Raw genomic sequence first — 21,514 nt, 5'->3', positions numbered from 1 at the left:
CCGAGGGCCACATTCCCTCATGAGCAGCCTTCCGAGGGCCACATAACAGTGGTGGGTGGAGCAACAAATGGGGCTCTTGCTTTTGTACAGCAGGTCACAGTCCAACCATGCAAAAGCCAGAGATGTACACCCCACTCCAATCACCCCCTCTCCACACCCACCCACCCATCTCTCCTGCAAGTTAAGCAAATGGCATTATCATGGTTCATGAGCACATAACATCTAAGCAAACACAGAGGGTGTGTGGCCTCTGTGAGGGGGCGTGGCCTAGGAGAGCCCCAAGGGCCAAATAGGGATGGAGGGCAGCATCTGTTCCCCAGGACTGAGGTTCCCCACCTTTGGAATAGATTTTTCCCCAAAAGAGCCCCTCCTCATGAAATTATAAAAACATTTTTAACATTACACGCACACACACAAGAGAATTGGCAAGTGAAGGAGAAGGAAATTCTCATTTTAGTGAGGTAAGTGAAGAATTAAAGTGGCCAGTCGGTATTGCATTAAGAGGAAATTAAAAGCTAAACAAGGAAAAGCAAATGGGGGTGTTGGGATAAAGCCCTTCAAATCCAGATAAAGATGGAGCGTGTGCATTTCAGAAATAATATTTGAGAACAGACAAGGAACAGAAAAAGATTGGACTGCTGATTTCAGGACAAACCACTGAATTAAATTACAAAATGGTTAAGATTCTGCCTGTTTTGTAATGAGTGCAATGAGGTTTTTTGTTTTTTTGTAACTGCACTGGAAAATATTGGATGCGCCAGTAGATCACACTATTTTACTTTAACTACATTTTGAGTGATGCTCCATTTGGATTCTTTTGTGTGACGCAGAGCCTTTGACTAAACAATAAAGATTCGGCTGGCAGGACCGATGCTTGCTGTCACGCTGAGGCCTCCACTCACCTTCCAAAAAGGACTGCTCATCCGCTGGGCGCTGAAGATACACCTTCAGTTTCTTCAATATGTTTTGCTGCCGCATGAAGTAAAGGATTTTCTTTGCATAGTACTTCCATGTCAGGCCTTTCCTGCACAGTGAAGGAGAACCACTTGAGTCGGAAGAATGGGAAGAGGAAAGCCAGGCACACAAAGAGAAACGCTTGAATGGTGCGATTATAAGGGGCTAGCCAAGCAGAGCAAGGGAATGACTACCAAGCCCTGAAAGCAGGATCTTATTAATACGGCTCAGGTATCTCCCGAGACTTTAAAAGACAACTTCTGACCCCTATAGCACAATCTTATCTGTGGAATGCAAAAGCAGGCAGAGAACTACAATGCCGCTCAAAGACTCTCACGCCAGCTGGGATTTTTGCCAACATCAATAGTTTTATTAAACTTCAGCAACAAACAAGAGAGGGGTAGAAAGATGAAAGAGATACGGATCAGCATACAATGCAGAAAAATTGCACCGGGGAGCCTGGCCATAAAGAATAAAGGAAGGCTTTAAAATTGCAGTTTTCAGAGTGGCTTAACAGTCTATCCTTTTCCCCAGGAAACTCTGGAAATGGTAGCTCTGTGAGGGGAATATCAGAAGGGCCGGGGTCTCCTAACAGCACCCGTAACAAACCACAGGTCCCAGGACTCTTTGTGGGGTTAAGAATGGAAAACTATTCCTCCACCTTATGACTTGGAGGGATGCAAGGTCCTCAGACCACTGTGTAAATACGGTGGGTATTGATCCTTCCAGGCTTGAAATGTCACATGCCACCTACTTAAGAGAACAGCTGAAGAAGACTTGATGCTGCTGCATTTGTGTCAGTGCCTTGGACAGAAGACCAGTTTAATAATTACTCTGTAGTAAGAAAATGTAGTGCGCCAAGATAATTAAGATGTTTCTTGAGAGACAGTGCAATGTAGTGGTCAAGAAAGATCAACTAAGATTGGGAAGACCCAAGAGCTGAATGGCTACATTCAGACCAAGGCCTTGGGCTCAGTATACCTGAAGAAGGGTCTCCACCCCATCGTTCAGCCCAGACACTGAGATCCAGCTCTGAGGGCCTTCTGGCAGTTCCCTCACTGCGAGGTTACAGGGAACCAGGCAGAAGGCCCTTCTTGGTAGTGGCGCCCTCCCTGTGGAACACCCTCCCATCAGATGTCAAGGAAATAAACAACTATCTGACTTTTAGAAGACATCTGAAGGCAGCCTGTTCAGGGAAGTTTTAAGTGTCTGATAGTATTATTATTATTATTAATTATTATTATTATTATTATTTCTATTGGGAGCTGCCCAGAGTGGCTGGGGAAATCCAGCCAAATGGGTGGAGTATAAATAATAAATCATTATTATTATTATTTATCATGATGGGAATTAGCCTGGCTTGGTTCCTGTAGCCCCGAGAAGGGGTGCAGAAACATTCACTCCGGTTTCCAAAAGCGCTTAATTTTAACTACTGTTTGTGTTCTTTGTGTTCCAAGAACCCAATTCTACAGAATGCTTCTTACTCACATCCTATTGTTTCACTATATCAGGTGTGTTGACAACTTTGTCCCTCCAGATGTTGCTGAACTACAACTCCCAGCAGCCCCAGCAAACACAGGCAATAGCCAGGAATTATGGGAGTTGCAGTTCAGCAACAGATGGACTACTTTCCCCACACCTGCTCTATACCCTCCTGGGCTCTGAATGCAGGTGATGCTCCCGTTTCTCCCAATTCAGCTCCGTCCACTCCAGCAAACAGATCAAACCTCACAACGCATTATCCTCTAGTCAATCAGGGCGCTCAGTAGGAACAGACACACTGTCAGGACGGCTTCCAGGGAAACAATTTAGCTTAATGATAGCAAGTGGCAAAGACTGCAGCATCGTTAGCATAAATTTGCTCTTAATAAGAATGTGTGCGGCCAACGCAGCAGCTCAAATGATGTTAAGCAGAAACCTCACCAATGCAAAATATTAAGCCGCAGCCTTGTTAGAAGGTGAAACAAAGCTGAGAACACAAGCAGCTATAAAACTTCATTGTAGTTTTTAAAACAGGGATGGGGAACCTGTGGCCTTTCGGATATATTGTTGGAACATAGCCGTCAGCTCCAGTCAGCATGACTAATGGCCAGGGATGATGAGAGCTGAAGTCCGGCAATATCTGGAGGTCCACAGGTTGTCTGCCTCTGCTTTTAAGACTCCCTACGCAGTCCCTGCAGTTTTAATCAATTAGATCTGCATAAATTTGCATACAAGAGAGGGGGTAAGCAGACTTTTTTTTTAAGATTCTGCACTGTAACATCTCAGGAGAGGCATTTCCGATTGTCTCTTGCACAGAGAATGCAACATAAGACTGGCACTTATTTATTTATTTTTATCAAAGTTATATACCGCCCTTCATCCGAAGATCTCGGGGTGGTTCGCAAGATAAAAATGCAGGATAAAAGCACAAAATAAACAGTTAAAACAAAAACAGGACAATAAACCCCACATCCCACAAGCACATTTAAAAGGCCGTAGAATATTAATCAGCCAAAGTCCTGGTTGAAGAGGAACGTTTTCACCTGGTGCCTAAAGGTGTATAATGAAGGTGCTAGATGAGCCTTCCTGGGGAGAGCATTCCACAAATGGGAAGCCACTGCAGAAAAGGCCAGTTCTCATGTTTCCACCCTCTGGACCTCTTGAGGAGTAGGCACACAAAGAAGGGCCTCAGAGGATGATCACAGAGTCTGGGTCGGTGTATCTGGGGAGAGGGAGTCCTTGAGGTATTGCGGTACTGAGCTGCTTAAGGCCTTATAGGTCAAAACCAGCACTTATTAATAGCTGGAATGATATAAGATCAGGTTTGAATCTCTGCTCGGCTATGGAGCTTGTTGGTTTGCCTTGGACAAGTCTCTAACCCTCACCAACCTTGCAGGAATGTTGTGAAGATAAAAAAAACCCCGGAGAGGAAATCACATCTGCTCTCTTGTAACTTCTTCAAAGAGGAGGGATTATGAATACAACGTTTAAGAATTAAATTGCAACATGAATTTGCAGTGTCTGTTAAGTTTCTGTAAAAAATATTTAAAATCTGCTGGCTGGGTAAATCAGGTGCACTGCTTCAGTCAGTCAAAAATGTTTTAACTGGCTGATCAATTAATCTAAACTTTGCAGCCCTATGGAAATGCAATTTTGTTTTGCAGCCCCTCCTAGCTCTTTTAAAATTCAGGCTCACCTTCCTTCCATATTAAGGATGGACATCAGCTCATCCTCAAAGAAGTGGCTTGGGCACTCGAGGGTTTCAATATCAGTGAAGCCATCACAGGGCACCTAGCAAAAGAACATAATGTTACCCCATCACTAAGGACTTTAGGGAAGGGCCATGGCTCAATTGAAAGGGCACATGCTCTACATGCAAAAGGTCCCAGGTTTAACCTCCAGCATCTCCATGTAGGTGTCTGAAACCCTGGAGAGTTGCTGCCAGTCAGTGTGTACACAATACAGTACTGAGCTAGACAGACCAATGGTCTATTTCAAGGCTTCTATGCCTTAACTGAAGGCCCATAGCTCAGTGGTAGAGCATCAGTCTTGCACGCTGAAGGTACCATGTTCAATCCCCAGCATCCCAGGGCAGGGAAATGACTCCCATCTGAAACTCTGAAGAGCTGCTGCCAGTCAGTGTAGACAATGTTGAGTTAGATGGACCAATGGTCTGACTCAGTCTGAGGCAGCTTATTTTGTGGGGAGGGTCACAGCTCAGTGGCAGAGCATCTCCATCTCCAGGTAGGGTTGGAATTGATCTCTGTCTGAAACCCTGGAGAATTGCTGCCAGTAGACAATACTGAGTAAATGGACCGGTACAAAGTAGCTTCCTCAGTTCTTAGGACTTTTCCTGCAACCCACTAGGAAACTATCAAGCAAGCTTTTGTATCCTGGGTCACAAAAGGATCATAGGGTGCACAGGATGAGTGCTTCTCAAATAAACAAGAAATCTTACATGATCTGAAAAGAACCTTTTGGAGAATGATGCTACGATTCTCCGAGCTTCCAAGCCAGCTTTATGCCGTTGTTTGTATTCCTCCAGCCAATTCACACTGTCCACCTGGTTATAATATTTCATAAGCGATGGCCACCTGTGGAAGAAACAGACAAATCAAAACACAGTGGTCAACATTTCACATCTTCATGGAGTTGTTCAGGATGCCAAGAGGCGGGGGGGGGGGGAGAACAGGAAAATGGAGTAAGGAGAAGTGGCCTCCTTGAACCACTAACAGCTAAACACAAGGATGGGAAGCATGTGGCCCTCTAGGCGTGGTTGGACTGAACTTCCCATGATCTCTGACCATTGGGCTATGCTGGCTAGGGATGATGGGAGCTAGAGTCCAGGAGCTGCTGGAGGGCTACAGGTTTCCCATCTTTGGAATGAGGTATCCTGGAGAAGGAATGAGGTCGAAGGATGTACACAAGTTTAATACACATGCACACACCCCATTTCATTTGTTACAGCGAGAGGTTTCAGAGGACTGACACCCTGCTAAACACTAAGGCTGATGAAACATTCATGTCACAGTGGGGAAAGATTTCAGGAGGGCAGGAATGGGGGGGAAAACCACAAGAAGGGTCTCCTTCCCCAGCTGGCTCACCCTGATGAGTCCTTTTGTTCCAGGCTGATTAGAACCCTAAACAGAGGCACTCCTCCGTATGGGCTGAAGATCTCATGCCCAGCTGTGAAATGTGGCCCTATATAAATTATATAATTCTGAATATTTGGGGGACTTTCTGAAGGTAAGTGGATAAATATTCTTGCTTTTTTATTTTTTAAAAAGAGATCCTCCCCCTCTTGCCCTGCCCCCCACTCCAACAAGGCCTGAGCATGCTTTTTGCCATGGTCCAAAAATGATGGGCATCAGCTGGGGTAGCAGGGTGGGGAACTGAACTGCTCAAGCCCCTTACTGAAGAGAGGTGTAACCGCCATTGGACTACAAATCCCATAATCGCTGACCGTGATAGTTGGGGGTGATGAGGAGTTGGGAGTCAAATAACACCAACAGCACTAAGCTGCGCCTGGAGTGGGAGACAGGTGCATCCCTATGCTCTCCCAGTCACACAAATTATTCCAAATAGCCCAAAGCTTGGTGCTCATTTGTTCCTGAGCCCCAGGGGTTAGACCTGTAAGGAAAATGTACTATACTACTAGGCTGCTATACTACTAGTTCAGGCCTAGGTGAAGAGGAAGCTACTAAGGACTCCTCAGAGCCTCAGCTTGTTACTTATATTTTCAAAGTACAGTATCTTCCTGCAGGCATCCCGTAGCCACATTGGAAGATGCCTTATATCAGTGTGCAGGCAGGTAGGGTCTCAGCCAGCGTACCAGATGGAGCTGGTAGGCAGCTGCCCTCGACACAGAATTAACCTGCGCTTCCATGGACAGCTGTGAGTCCAAAATGACTCCCAGACTGTGCACCTGGTCCTTTAGTGGCAGTTACCCCGCTCAGGACCAGGAAGTCCTCCACACCTACCTACCTGCCCGCCCCATGTCCCCCTTCTGTCTTTTAGAGATTCAACCTCAATCCATCTACTGAGGAAGCTACTGAGGACTCATCAGAGCTCCCCAGCATGTTATCTATATTTTCAAAGTAGAGTATCTTACTGCAGACATCCTGTGGTAAACTGCCTCCAGCCGCTCGCCCCTCCCACACCTGTCTTTGCTCTCCGGCCAGACCAGGTCCTCTAGGGCAGGGCTGGCAGACACGTTTACTTTTTACAGAAACAGGACAAAATACCACCAGTAAGGCTGCCACCACTCCCCTCGTCCCGGGGAACCCAGAGCCACAACCCGGGGAGAAGGTTGTGCCCCGTTGTTGCTGGTTACCCCCACTCTACAAGTTGTATCCACAAACTTGCAGACAGAAATTCTACGGTAGAGCTCAACCAAGCATAAGGCTAGGAATTAGCTTTTCCCCCGGAAAGGCACACAAACTAAAACAGTTTCTTTCTTAAAATTTATTTTAAGAGAACATAAGAAAACATGCTAAAAAAGCAGGCACTTCTTTTGAAAGTTACAGGCAAGAAAACAAGAACATTGTGAAATCTAACTGACTTGCATACTCACGACTAAGACACAGATAGAATAGTTAAGAGTCCTTTCAATGATCCGCAGTCAGAGATTTTCGCACTTCTCCATCACAAAAGACGAAACAACGGCTGCTTAGGTGGAGCATCAGCAGCGGCGTCGGAACCCCCAAACCCAATCATATCTCTTGATTATTTTTAAATTCTCCAATGCGGGTTAATCAATCTAACTTCTGGCAGCTGGACCAATTAAGAACCCAGAGCCTAAATCAAAGGGGTTTCCTCCCTTTCCGTGGAGCCTATGCAGATGCACATTCCCAGGCAATCAAGGCCAGATAACATCACTGAGGGAATGCACATAACTTCGGACCCAGGTGTCAAACCTTTCATTAAATCAGGGGTTTCCTTTCCCATAATAAACCTTTCACACCCTGGGAGCCTGTTAGTCTGGGGTTAAAGGGACAGAACTGTGGGAGCCAGGGTGGGAGCCAGAAAGCCCTGGCAAGGTTTGTAGTGCCACCTGGTGTCTTGCTGACCCAGTGACCAGCATGTCTGTGCCTTACATGTATTAGAATTGTATTGACCTTAAAAGGAGTTGTGTTTCCTCTGGGCAGTGTTGACCCTATATGGTGTGGGTGGGTTTAAGCTTGGCCGGATGAGGTAACATGAGACACTGGGATGCAGCCATGCGGCTGGAGAGAACAAAGGGTAATAAAAACGGACTGGAGAGGAGAAGATGTCTGAAAGAGCTGCTCCATCAGTCCAAGGAAATAAGCTAGCTCTCTGCGTCTTTATTTTATGCTGAAAAGCGCCATTTGTAACGGCTGGCCCGACAAGTGGTGCCCCGTGTGAGGCTGAATAAAAGATACGACTGAGGTTTTTAAAAGAGAGCTAAAGAAGCAAGATTGAAGCAAACAGTCTGGGCAAGACTGTGAGAAGATTTTTGATCCAAGCAGTGGATATTCATCGACTTACCTCGCCTGGAAAAGGCTGCAAGCGCTATTCATCTACGGATCCAAGGTTAGTCGATCCCTTAAATATTGATTTTAGAAAAATGGGCAGCTCTTTGACTACTCCCCAACAGAAATTTTTAAAAGACTTAAAATTTCTCCTCTCCTGCAACAAATTGGAAGTTCCTGAGGGAGATTTGATACAGCTCATTCTGTGCATTGATGAACATTGCCCCTGGTTTCCTGCAGAAGGAACTTTGGAATTAAAACATTGGGATGAAATTGGGACACATTTTCATGGGCTTCCCAGCATTGGTGTTCGGAATTTAAATGCATGGTGCAAGGTTCGATATGCTATGGGTTCTTTATCACCAAAAAATATCTCCATAGCTGCATTGCCAACACAGGCTTCAGCTTCTTTAATTCAGCCTGCTATCCTGCCATGTGTTCCAGCCCTTGCTTTGCCTGCTGCAGCCCCAGATCCCAAACCTCCAGACTGCAGTTCCTCACCAGAAGACCCAAATCTGCAAAAATACCATGGTCTGGCTGGAAATGACTCTGCTTTTTCAGCAGCAGCAAAAGCAGCTACCCCTTTGCAACGTGCAGTATTTGCCTGTTCCTTAACTCAGGATACTAAGGCATTCCCTGGTGCTGCAGCAGGAATTCAAGCCCAGCTTTTGGTTCCAGATGAATTCAAGCCTTTGGCACGTACAGTTTTACCCCCATCAGCTGCTGTATTGTTTGCTCACGAATGGGAAATTGCCTGTGGTGTTTATGCTCCTGCTTTACTGCAACAAATCAGAGGAAAAAATCCTAATCCTACCCTCGCAGATGTGATGGATGCTATGATGGAGCATGGCCCCATTGCTCAGGCTTCAGTACAAGCCACACTGCTGCAGATCTTATTGAGGGATACAGCTCTTGCTGCTAAACAAGCAATGAGAAAAATCCCAGAACCTAGAGAATCATATCCTTCCTTTATGGACAGGCTGATTACAGCAGTGAGTAGCCAAATTGAAAATCCTGAAGCCAAACAAATAATTATCAAACAATTGGCCTTTGAAAATGCCACTGAGGATTGTAAGGTTGCGTTGCGCCCGATAATACACCTTCCTGCCATTGATACAGCTACGATGCTACACATTTGCCAGTCTGTTGGTACAGCCACCCACAAGGCTCAATTGCTGGCAGCAGCGCAAGATAAAAACCAGCCTGTAGCCATGAATACAACATTTCCAGCGTGGCAAACCAAGATCACTGATACCTCAGTGTGGGTAGAACAGTGGCCTCCACCAAAAGAAAAAACCGCAGCAATGGCACCATCTCGTTTCTGAACAGCTTATTTCTGAACAATTAACTTTTGGCTACATTGAAACATCTCTATCCCACTGGATCCAGCAGACAGGAACAGTTTGCTTTTACATTGCCAGTATATAACAAATTGCAATCCACCCAGTGATATCAGTGGATTGTTCAGCCACAACAGCATGCGGAACTCCCCTACACTTTGCCAAAATTTTGTGAATGAAGCATTGAAACCTTTCCGCATGCGCCACCTAGAGGTGCTGAACACAAGCTGCATCTGGCAGTATTTGCTACACCATTGTTGTCAACAGGAAATTTATATGCTCAGATGGACAAGAAGAAGACTATCTGCATTATAGAATGCTTACATTTACCTCATACCCCTTTGAAGAACATTCATTCAGCAAATGAATCCACATCAGACAATTGTTATCAAAGGACGTTCACGTGCTATAACTTTGAGCAGTTTTGATGTTGCATCAATTTATATGCCATTTTCACAGACTGAACAGCAGCATTTATTGATCACAAATGCTGCCGTGCAAATTGTTTTGGCTGATTTTATAGGTCATCATTTTTAATCCTCCAAAGGATGACCGTTTGACATTTCTGACACAAGTCACTTATGATTTGACAAACCCCTTGTCTCTCACACTTCTCCCCTCTGCATTAATCCTCTTCACAGATGGAACAAGAAGTATGGGGGTGGTGATGTGGGAGGAGGGAGGAAAATGGGAAAGTTTATTTACCTCTCCACAGTCTTCTGCCCAGCGAGCAGAGCTAGCAGCTGTGATTCTTGCCTTTCAATCCTTTCCTACTCATTCTTTCAATCTTATTGTGGATACTCAGTATGTATATCGCTTTTTGCTATTTTACCAATATCTTATATAACTCCTTCCTTGGATTCTGACTTGTTTTCCTTGTTTCTTGCCCTGTAGGCCTTACTTCAGCACAGAGAGTTCCTTATTATGTTGCACATCTTCGCTCCCACACATCACACCCAGGGTATTTAGCAGAGGGAAATTCAAGAGCAGATTCAGCTCTGAAGAACATTTCTGCCTTCTCTCTTTTCTGATCCTATACTATGTTATAACAACCTTCATCTCCCTGCGAAAGCATTGGCTAAGCAGTTTTCTATTCCTTTGGCCCAGCATATATTTCTAAAACATTTTCGGAATTTTGTATGTTGTGGAATGTGAAATTAACTCATGGTATACACTTTAACTCCATAGGGCAAGCGATAGTGGAAAGAGCGCACCTGATGTTCAAAACACTATTGCTAAAACAGCTTGGCGGCCGAAACATCCAACAGCACTCATTCCTTCAGCTGTTCACCAAGTTCTTTTTGTGTTTAACCATCCTTATATCCAAATACTAGGACCCATACTCCCGCGGAATTGCATTTTAGGAAGGAGGAGGCACTCCCCCACCCCTTGGTGGTGTACAGACGCTTGCCTGATCCCGCATGGCATCGACCTGTCCCGCTGATCACGTGGGGACGAGGGTACGTGGCAGTGGATGTCGAGGACAAGCCTTTATGGGTTCTAGCTCGATGCGTGCAGCCATGGCAAGTCCCTTCAACTGCGGAAGTGCTTCCTAACCATTTGCCTTGCCATCCTTTGCTGCACCATTATACAAGGAAGAGAAGCAGACACAGTCCAGTTGAAACCACCATATTTCACCTTATTGGCTGGCAAGCAGCAGTTGCCTGAATCCTACACTGGCTGGCAGTATTCACGGCTCAGCCACTCTCGAACTATAAGAACAGTGTTGTTGAATGGGACTTTAAGGGTGAAAATTATCATAAGATATGGAGGAATAATATTTTTGTACAAGTTATGATTAAGTTTACTAGTTTATTGCATGCTTCTAAATGTTGGGTATGTATGCCTGCCCCCAGTTAGTTTCAAATTAAAGAGGGAAAGAATCATGGGGCATATATCCAAACTGTAAATATACATTGAAATTCATGTTTAATAGCTCTTGTTCTCTTACAGGAACATACAGTGACCAATCTCAGTGCTATAGAAGCGATACCAGTGCATGGCTAATAAACTAGAAAGGAAGCCTACCATGCAGCATGGAATCAGAATTCTTATATTCTTATGGAAGTTGGCTTCGACATTTATTGATTATAGTGATTATTATAGTAGTTATTTGCATTATTTTGTGTTGCTATATACAATGTATTCATTCTTTTTTGTGTTGCTATATACAATGTATTCATTCTTAAATTCTGTATGTACTGCATGGTTCTCCAGTCCACGGCCCGCTTCCGGTGTCAAAAGAGTCGCTTATCACGCTCGACAAAGCCATTGGTACTGATATATATGATTATGCTTAAAATATAAAGAAAGAGGGCATGTGGGAGCCAGGGTGGGAGCCAGAAAGCCCTGGCAAGGTTTGTAGTGCCACCTGGTGTCTTGCTGACCCAGTGACCAGCATGTCTGTGCCTTACATGTATTAGAATTGTATTGACCTTAAAAGGAGTTGTGTTTCCTCTGGGCAGTGTTGACCCTATATGGTGTGGGTGGGTTTAAGCTTGGCCGGATGAGGTAACATGAGACACTGGGATGCAGCCATGCGGCTGGAGAGAACAAAGGGTAATAAAAACGGACTGGAGAGGAGAAGATGTCTGAAAGAGCTGCTCCATCAGTCCAAGGAAATAAGCTAGCTCTCTGCGTCTTTATTTTATGCTGAAAAGCGCCATTTGTAACGGCTGGCCCGACACAGAACTTATTTCCCATGGTCCTTGTGGCTTGTTGGTATCCCACAAGGCCTCACTCTCGTTGCTTGACCAAGGAACAGCTTCTAAGCAAACACTAACTTTACTACACATCCCCTAACCACATAGGAAGACGCCTTATATCAAGTCAGACCATCACTTCACCTAGCTCAGAACCATCTACAATGACTGGCAGGAGCTCTCCAGGATTTCAGAGTGGAGTCTTTCCCGGCACTACCCAGAGATGAACCTGGGACCTTCTGGATGCAAACCACATGCTATGTATCCAGAATAAATGCAAGGGACGTGCCCACTGGGCTTGTCTCTAACCTCCAAATATAAGGAAGCTGCCTTATACCGAGTCAGACCATTTGTCATCTAGCTCAGTATCACTGACACAGACTGGCAGCAGCCCTACTCCAGGTTTCCAGGCAGGTGTCTTTCCCAATGCTACCTAGACCATTTGTCATCTAGCTCAGTATCACTGACACAGACTGGCAGCAGCCCTCCTCCAGGTTTCCAGGCAGGAGTCTTTCCCAATGCTACCTAGCAGTGTTTGAAACTCTCATTGTTCTAGGGACATTTTGCGACAGGGAATTTCATCAGCATGTGCAGTTTCTGAGCTCTGGGAGCAGCACTGCACCACACCTAAGATTTCAGATTAAAACTGCAGAGTGGAAGGAAAGGAGGATCTTTTTCTGCCTCCCCACTTCCAGCTACTCTCTGAAAACTGGAGAAGAGACCCTCTTAAGAATATTAGGGGGTTGGGCAGGTCTAGGACTAGACCATGTGAAAAATGAAGATAACGTTTTAGCTGAAATTCATTCATATTCAGCTTTGTATTTTTGTTATTTAAAAAGTGTGCCTGGAAATTCTGTTGCTGCGCCCACAACCGAGGTTTAAGGTGCCATTTAGCTCCTAGCTTTTGCATCTCAGTTTCTAACACTGCTACTTAGAGATGCCGGGGATTAAAGGAGGGCCCTTCTGCTTGCAACTCATGAGCTCCCGTTTCCTGACAGCTAAATAGCAGGTGGCAGAGCTCCCTACCCCACCCTGCAACACTTCTTCCAGCAAACTATCACAGTGAATGCTGCTTTGAGGATTCATTGTGTTGAAAAAAGAATTATAACTTCTGGAATCTGCCTATCCCCCTTGAACCAGGAGGAGGTTGACGGCAGTGTGTGTACACTGCCAGAGCACATCCTCAGCTGGCCGGCATTGGGAGCTGGAGAGGCCAAAGGGAGGGTGGAGGGGATTAGCCTCAGAGGACACAGGCCCTGTGACTTGCAGCCGTGTTTCTGAGCAGCTCAGCCAAGTGTCCAGCATTTGCTTCTTGCCAGGAAATGTAGGAGGAAGTCGCTTGCTCCCTATTTCTCAAGTGTAACGGGCACAGGAGAGCTGTGCCAACAGCTGCTTTGGGTGGCATGGAACCCAGAGCTCTCTTTGATATCCAGAACAGGGGAAAAAATAAAGCCCAAACATAAGCTGTAATTCTGGGCTACCTGCTGCAAACCCTGGTGCCCTGGAAGCTCCTGTGACATTGAGGATTAATGATGCACCTGCCTATCTATTCAACACCATGAAGGTTTTCTGGAAGAGAAATCTTGGCATAACATGGCTGTGAGATAAAGCCTATCAGAGGCTGCCCAGTCAAGCTATGTGCTTCCTCCCCACAAAATGTCAACACTAGGATTAACCAAAAGATGTGGATATAGACCTTATCTGTCAGCTTTTGAACAATTCCCAAGTTAACATATTTTTTTCAGAACACAAAGGGAACGCAGGAGTCACAGTAGAAACTGCCAGTCAAGAGAGATCTGAAGGATGCAAAATCCATGTGGGAGTTTGGACAGGACCATAGGCTATTCGCGTAAACAAAGAGTTGTGGCTGACAGTTATCTAGTTCGTACATTAACCAATATCCTGATACACACACATTGCACAATGAAGCTGTTCTACATAGATTCATATTGTTCCATCTAGTTCAGTACAGTAGTACCTCGGTTTATGAACTTAATCCATTCTGGAAGTCCGTTCTTAAACTGAAACCATTCTTAAACCAAGGCACGCTTTCCCTAACGAGGCCTCCCACCGCCGGTGCCCTTCCACCATTCATTTTCAGTTCTTACACCAAGGTAAAGTTCACAAACTGGGATACTACTTCCGGTTTTGTGGAGTTCGTAAACCGAATCGTTCGTAAACAGGACTGTTATTAAACCAAGGTACCACTGTATATTCTATTCCACTGGTCTTCAAGTCTATTCCACTGGTCTTCAACTGGTGGGTCAGGACCACCAGTGGACTGCGGTCTGATCTAAGATGGGTCACACTCTTACCATGGAAGAGTGCTCCCACCATGGAAATATATGGTAAAAGATTAAGAATCAGGTCCCAAAATGCATGTTTGGGTTAAAAGTGAATCCTGGGGCTGCAAAGGTTGAAGATACCTGCTCTACTCTACCCTGAGCAGAAGTTTCAGGTAGGTGCCCCACCTCTTGCCCTACTTGAAGGTGCTACAGATTGATCCTGAAAAAGTTTGCATCTGAACTGTGTGCTCTACCACTGAGCAACGGCCCTTTGTCCTTCATGCTAAGCTGTTAGGAGATTCCTATTCCCCTTCCAAAGCTACAATTCCCAGAGTGGCTAAACAATCAAGACCTCTTCACAGGGAAATATGGGAACTTGAGTTCTCCAAAAAACTCTGAGCACCCTTAACAAACTACAGCTCCCAGAACTGGGGGGGGGGGGTAGCCACAACTATGTTTATCATAGCACTTCAAATGTATGGTGTGAATGTGGCCTCAGTCCTGCTTAAGAGTAAACCTATCAGAATGAATGGACCTACGTTAGTCAGGCTCATTAATTTCAATGAATCTACTCTGACGACAACCAAACTGGGATAAAAATAATAACAACAATTCCTGAATTTGTTTAATAAATAACTGATCTGGACCATGATTGGGGCAAAGGGTTGATTGCTCCTGCCACAGCACAGTCCCAAGCTGACTATTTGCTGGCTAATTATTATTTAAACAATAATCAGCATCAGGAGATATACATGACCAAAGCAGCCTTCTCCAATACAGAGCCTTTGCTGAGGCTGATGGAAGTTGTAGTCCAGAACAGCTGGTCAACAGGTTCGCAAAAGTTTGGCTAGAGACAGGGCTAATTTATGTCTCGTTTGCTCCAGATGAGGAACATCACTTTGCAAACACCTTCACAATATATGGCAATGTTGCCGCACAGTAGTATTGTGAACAAACACACACAACAATGGCTTCAACTTTTTAGCTCAGGATGTCAATCTGTTAACTTCTGGGGCGATGGTGTGGCAGAATACATCACTGTAGGAGACTAAATCATAACTTGCAGGCAAGCTCTCTCACACAGTCAGTGACAACAGAACTGGACCAATATATGTAAATTTCTTATCTTGGCCCATTTTTGAGAACAGGAGAAGTTCATATGCAGTCTGGCTCTGACCATGTCTTGGCAGAAGAAGACATGGTTTTATTGCTTTTTCTAACTGCCAGTTGGCTTGCAAAACTCAGGCTGAACAATTAAAAGGAAGAGAATATTCTCTCCCCACCTGTGAAAGAGGCTGCTGAACAACGGACAGCTCCCCAGTTCAGCAAGCGATTTTCCTGGGTCGCTTTCCAGGCTCTCTGTCTGCGATTCAGAGTTCGGCTTTATCATCTCAGCCGCCAAGTTGGACCTTTGAAAGATTCAGAGCCAGCCACGTGAGCCATCGCGAGTCTGTATTCCAAAAGCGGCTGTTTCTCTGATCGCTGGACTCCTGGCAAAAGTTGAGATATTGACCCTGTTACTCTGGGCCAGGCTCCATCTTGAGTAATTACATCTGAGTGCCTTGAAACCCCCACTGCAATTTCAGTTGGAGGAGTTATTCTTTACTCATTGCCCTAAAATAAACAGTTGCTGAAATAATGTAACGCAGTGTGGCCATATTCCTCATGGAAGGTTCACTGGGCCCCTGACAGCACTTCAGATGCTAAAATCGAGAACTACAATAAGGGAACAGCATGAAGCAGTGATGAAAGTATACAGATACAGAATATCACTTATTTTAGTAATGACAGAGAACACTACTATGAGCTTTTAAAAACAAACAAAAATCTGTTTGCCATTATGATAATTTCCAAACTGGGTGAACATGCAGGAAAATGGCAAATGAAGTTCAAGGTCAGAGCAAATTGATACGTAATGCAACAATTTTTCATTGATTATTTTAATATTCCTTGTAAGCAGCTTGCAGGTATTACTACAATCAAGGGGCAAACATATTTCGCTAAATAAAAAAATAAACGCTAACTTTAATACGTGCCAATGGTGTTTGAATTGTGACTAACCAAAGAAGAGATCTTGGGGTTATGGTGGTTGACACAATGACAATGTCAAACCAGGCGATCAGCTTATTAAGCATTCATCTCCCTGATTTGTTTGCAGGGATATTAGACAACACTGGCTTTTTATTGAGCATTCATTCTGATGCGTTTGTGGGGAGGTTAGATGCCACCGTATTGAAACAAGCATTATCCCACACTTTCTGGAGCACTCCCCCATCACTTTTCTTTTTTGCAAAAATTCTGCTCTTTGAGGAAATAGGTTTGTTACACAAGACCTACTAATCAATTGCACTGCCTGAATTTGCCTGCATATGATTCAACCCCACCCAGTGTTCAAAATTAGTCAAGCACCTGACTTAGCACATTTTGCACCTGACTATTACAACCAAGTGAAGATGCCTGGGCACCTGGATGGCGCCTGACATCTTCAGCATCTGGAGGTGCATGTCTGGGGATCACTGGAACTTGACTGTTTTCACATACTAATACCACATCCTGTAGAATTCTATCAATTATGTACATTTTATCTGCACAATCAGAATGAATTTCAGGAACCATTTCATTTACCCCACCCCACTACCCTGCTCACAGTTGTGAAGAACATTCTTAAGTTATGAATGGTCCGTATCACCATTAAGAGAGGTCGGAATAGGTGCAGGGTTCGAAATTAGCAGGGCGCAAGGTGCATTTTGCACCTAAAGATTCTCCATTTGTGAGCACCTCAAAAAGTCTGGGTGCCATTTTTTTGTGCCTGGCTGACACTCAAAAATTACTGAAATGTAGTGCTTTGAAGCCTCCAAGTATATGTTAAGGATAGGCAATATGTTATTAAGGAGTTTAACAATAAAGCGTAGAATGTTTTGAAAACTCAAGTATGGTACCAATATTTTTACTGTCAACACCAAATCAAACATATATTAGCAATTTCTGCTAAAAATGTGATATTAACAATGTGTCACTTATGTGAATTGCGTATTAATTCATGCGTATTAAAATAATAAATAAAAAGTGTTGCCGACCCTCACACCCCAGGCAACTAGACATTCTGTTTTGGCACCAACAACCCAGGTCCAAGAAGACATTTGGCTCCTAGCCTTTCTAACACTGCCAATATATATATATACGGACTGTCCCTGGATAAAGTGACTTTTCTTCTTTCCGTTCTCAAAGCCACTATTTTGCCGCTGGCTCTGGATGGCAGATGTTGGATTTCGCACCCCCCAGCTGAGCATCCCTGATCCTTCTCCTGCTCGCATGCAAGCAGCGGAAGGATTGGGGCTCCCGCAGCTGGGGAGTGGGGGGCTTCACACACCCCAGCTGAACAGCCCCAACTGCTAGGCTGAGGAATGCAGCTCCTCAGCCAAGCACGTTAAAGAAGCAAAGGGAGGAACAAGCTGTATCGGCTCCTCGGTGATACAGCTTGTTTCTCTCTCTTTGCCAGTACAAGGGCAGAGTAGGACGGTGGCTTCATTCAGCAGTATATTGCAGGTGACACTGCCACCACTCCCAGCTGCAGCTTGTTTCTCCCTCAGCTCAGGAGCGGTGGCGTTTTCACCTGCAATATTCCTCTGAGTGAAGCTGCCATCCCACTCTGCCCCCATACCAGTCTTGTATCGATACATCGCCCAGGCCTACTCCACATGTGACTTCCAGATCTTTTGAACTACAACTCCCATCAGCTGCCTTACACACACAGTTCAGGGGCATTATCTTCCCAGTATTCCTGTTATTGCTGTTGTGTCTAGAAACCTTGGCAGTGGAAACTTCCCTTTGGGCCAGGGATACCAGCCCTTTCTCCTTTTCCTCCCCCTGCACTCCGCCTATGCTCAGGAATTATCATACCAATGTCCAGGGCCAGAAAGTTCTCCCTGCACCTGGGAAATTAGACCTTCCACTTTTCCCTGCCTCTGTACTCTCTCCATGCTCAGAGGCATCATCATCATCCCACTATCACTGCTATGGTTACATGTAAGGCTCTATGGTTACATGAAGCCTCTGTGCTTAGGATGCCACCTCCAGTCCTTCCTCATTCGCACTTTGCCCATGATCAGGGACACCATCTTCTTGATTGTCTCTGTTTCTGCTGTAGATGCAAAGGCTCCAAACTTTCCTTTTTCTGTGCTCGACCCATGCTTAGAGGCTCCTCCTGTTGCACTCTGCCATGCCAGGAAGGCACCATCTTCTCAAAGTCACTGTGTTGCACTTAGTACAACACCAGGCCTTCCTCCTCTTTCCTCCTGTAGCACTCTGCCCATGTTCAGAGGCACCACCTTCCCAACGCAACCACTGCTGCTGTGAGTGCTCCAGGCAACAGAAAACTCCCTCGCCCTTAAGCTGTGCTTAGGTTAACATCAAGCCTTCCTCCACACATACACGCTCTACGCATGCTCAGAGGCACGGCCTTCCCACTGACAATACTGCATGAGCTTCAGTGGCATGAAAACTCCCGGTGAGTTTAGAACGATGCCACCAGGACTTCCTCCTGCTGCACTCTGCCCATGTTTAGAAACACCACCTACCCAATGCAACTATTGCTACTGTGTTTACTCCAGGGAACTGAAAACTACCTCACCAAGCCTTCCTCCCCTCTGCACTCTACCCATGCCCAGAGGCACCACCTTCTCGACGTCACTGCTCCATAGCCTAAAACATGCACATCTTTGCACTTAGAACAACGCCAAGCCTTCTTGCTGCTGCACTCTACCCATGCTCAGAAGCACCACCTACCCAATGCATCTACTGCTGCTGTGTGTGCTCCAGGGAACTCCCTCGCCAGGCCTTCCTCCTGCTGCACTCTGCCCATGCCCAGAGGCACCACCTTCTCGACGTCACCGTTCCGCGGCCTGAAACACGCACATCTTTACACTTAGAACAACGCCAGGCCTTCCTTCTTCCCTGCACTCTGCCCATGCTCAGAGGCACCACGACCTATGGACGTCGCTGCTCCTGCCACCTTTCCGAGGCCCACCCCGCTCCCATTCCTCGCCCCTTTCCACACACACCCCACCCGTCCCCGGGGCTCACCTGAGCCGGAGCTGCTCCCTCCAGACCTTCCCTCGGGGCTGGCAGGCCTCCCTGAGGCGGCGGCAGGTGCAGGCCAGGCGGGCCACGTCGGAGGCGTTCAGCGGGCCGCAGCACGCGATTAGCTCCAGAAGCTCCCCCGGCAGCTCCGCCAGGCTCGGAGGGGCCGGCCCGGGCCCTGGAGGAGGAGGCGGCGGCGGCAGAGCCAACCCCTCCGGCCCGTCCGCCTCCGACTCCGCGGGGCCCGTCTCGGCCTCGCTCGCTCTCTCCGGCGCCGCCATCTTGCCTGTTTACCTGAGCGGCCCTCCGAGGGGGCGTCTCCAAAGAGACACGCGCCGGCGGAGCAGAAAAGGGTGCTCCGAAAAAAGAGGCGGCCGGGCGCGGCAGGAAGAGGCGGGAGGAGAATGACGCCGGCGCTGAGAAAGGGGCGGGGGGAGCCACGAATTAGGCAGGCGAGAGAGAGAAGGAAAGGGACGCCCAGGGAGCGTCTGCGAATTGCTTTCCTCGCATAGAGGCGCAACGGCCACTGTGCTCTCTCTCTCTCTCTCTTTTTGGTTCTTCCTCTCATCTCCCGGTGGGCAGGAAAAAGAAACTAATCAGGGAACAGCGGGGGTTAGGGGGAATATCAGTTACCCCAGCAAGCGCTATCCTAAATTCCCAATTTGCATTTTTGTCCACCTGTCTGCCTGTTAAAGGAAGGGTGAGCTTCTAGCACTTGCAGAACTTTCAGAAAGAGGAGGAATTTGGAGTCGTTATGGTTCATGGGGTGGGGAGTGGAAGAAGGGAAGGGAATAGTCCCCCCCCTCCACTCCATGAACTATAACAAACAGATTTCCTACTTTGAGTAGGTTTTTTGTATTTGTAGAACCTGAGAAGGGAGACAAAAATTGTTTTATGGACCATAACCCCCAGATTTCTATTATTATTATTATTATTATTATTATTATTATTATTATTATTATTATTATTGCCGCTGCTATTTTCTTTTTTAAAAGAGTAACTTTCTAGCATTTGCAGAAACAGAGATATGAAGCAAGACGTGCAGGCACTATTCCTCCTTTTTGGGGTGGGGGTGGGGCAGAGGAGCAATTAGCCAGTTTCCCACTTTCATTGTTTGACTTTACCCCACCCACCCAGCGCTTCCTGGGGAAAAACCCCATACAGATCCCATGTTAAGGACTCCAGGGGTGCACCCCTCAGTCCACCGACAAATTAAAAATATATATTTGTGTGACACTGAAGACACCCCAACCCACAAATATTTATGTTTACCCAGGAATTCCCTTGATCTCTTTGCCCTGAGTCTCTTGTCTGAATTACAGTGTTGCTTTATTTAGTGGGATTGTTTTATGATGTGTTTCAATTATGGATGCTTATATTTTAATGTGTTTGGCTCCAGGCCCACCCACCTTTATTTCACTGCCAGGACTCAGCAAAGACACTTATTGTAGGAACTGTTCTCTGGACATGTGCAGAACCTACCACAGGAAACACTGATAACAGGGTGACTTTTATTGTTTTCCTCTTGCTTGCAACTTGCAGAGAGAAAGAGAGAAGCTTGAACTTAAGTGTGCCTTTACCACGGCTGTGGTAAATGCTTAAATAGTTGCTGCTAATTATGCTTTTATGACCTGTCAAGTAAACAAGAACTTGGCTGAAGCTTTATGTCGTCCATGAGTGTTTTATTGCCTTCTGTGTGAAGCTCAACCGTTATTAAAAGCTTCTAGGAGCTGCGTGGAGACGTAACTGCTTGATCACACATGCAGTAAAAGTGTGCCGGACTGCATCTTTTATCACTACCAACTGAACTGTCCTACCATCCTGGGTATGATGCGCACAACCTGCTTGTGCTAATTGCTGCATACTTCTTGAAATCATCATTTCCCATGGGAATTAAAAACTCAGTTCCTTATATTTAAGAAATAAGCAAATCTGTGGATTGGAAGGGCCAGTCCAGTCTTAATTTTAGCCTAACTGCTCTTATCTTGGTGTTTGCCCTCTGTATGTATGTTTGAGAGAGAGAGAGAGAGCATGTGCATGATATCATTTGAACCAAAGGTGCTTCCAGACCACCTGTCAATTGAGCATTCATCCTTATTTGTTGATGGGGAGGTCAGATGATGTCGCGTCAAGCAAGTGTTGCCCACGCTCTCCCCTCACCTCCCTTATTGCAAAAAGTC

General features: G+C 45.9%; 1 protein-coding gene across 1 annotated transcript in view; it reads right to left on the bottom strand.

Annotated features, from left to right (window-relative positions):
• The window catches only part of FBXO21 (F-box protein 21), a 31,941-nt gene extending 12,279 nt beyond the window's left edge, over positions 1 to 19,662 (bottom strand). The window contains exons 1-4 of the mRNA XM_053368294.1: positions 19,338 to 19,662; positions 4,895 to 5,030; positions 4,133 to 4,227; positions 903 to 1,024 (exon numbers count right to left, since the gene is read on the bottom strand). Of these exons, the coding sequence (XP_053224269.1) occupies positions 903 to 1,024; positions 4,133 to 4,227; positions 4,895 to 5,030; positions 19,338 to 19,615 (631 nt within the window). The 5' untranslated portion in view covers positions 19,616 to 19,662. The remainder of the gene's footprint in view (positions 1 to 902; positions 1,025 to 4,132; positions 4,228 to 4,894; positions 5,031 to 19,337) is intronic.
• Positions 19,663 to 21,514: the final 1,852 nt, after the last annotated feature.

This window comes from Podarcis raffonei, chromosome 16 (genome assembly GCF_027172205.1).
Source record: "Podarcis raffonei isolate rPodRaf1 chromosome 16, rPodRaf1.pri, whole genome shotgun sequence".
Taxonomy (NCBI): Eukaryota; Metazoa; Chordata; class Lepidosauria; order Squamata; family Lacertidae; genus Podarcis; species Podarcis raffonei.
This window is presented reverse-complemented; position numbering and strand designations above follow the sequence as displayed.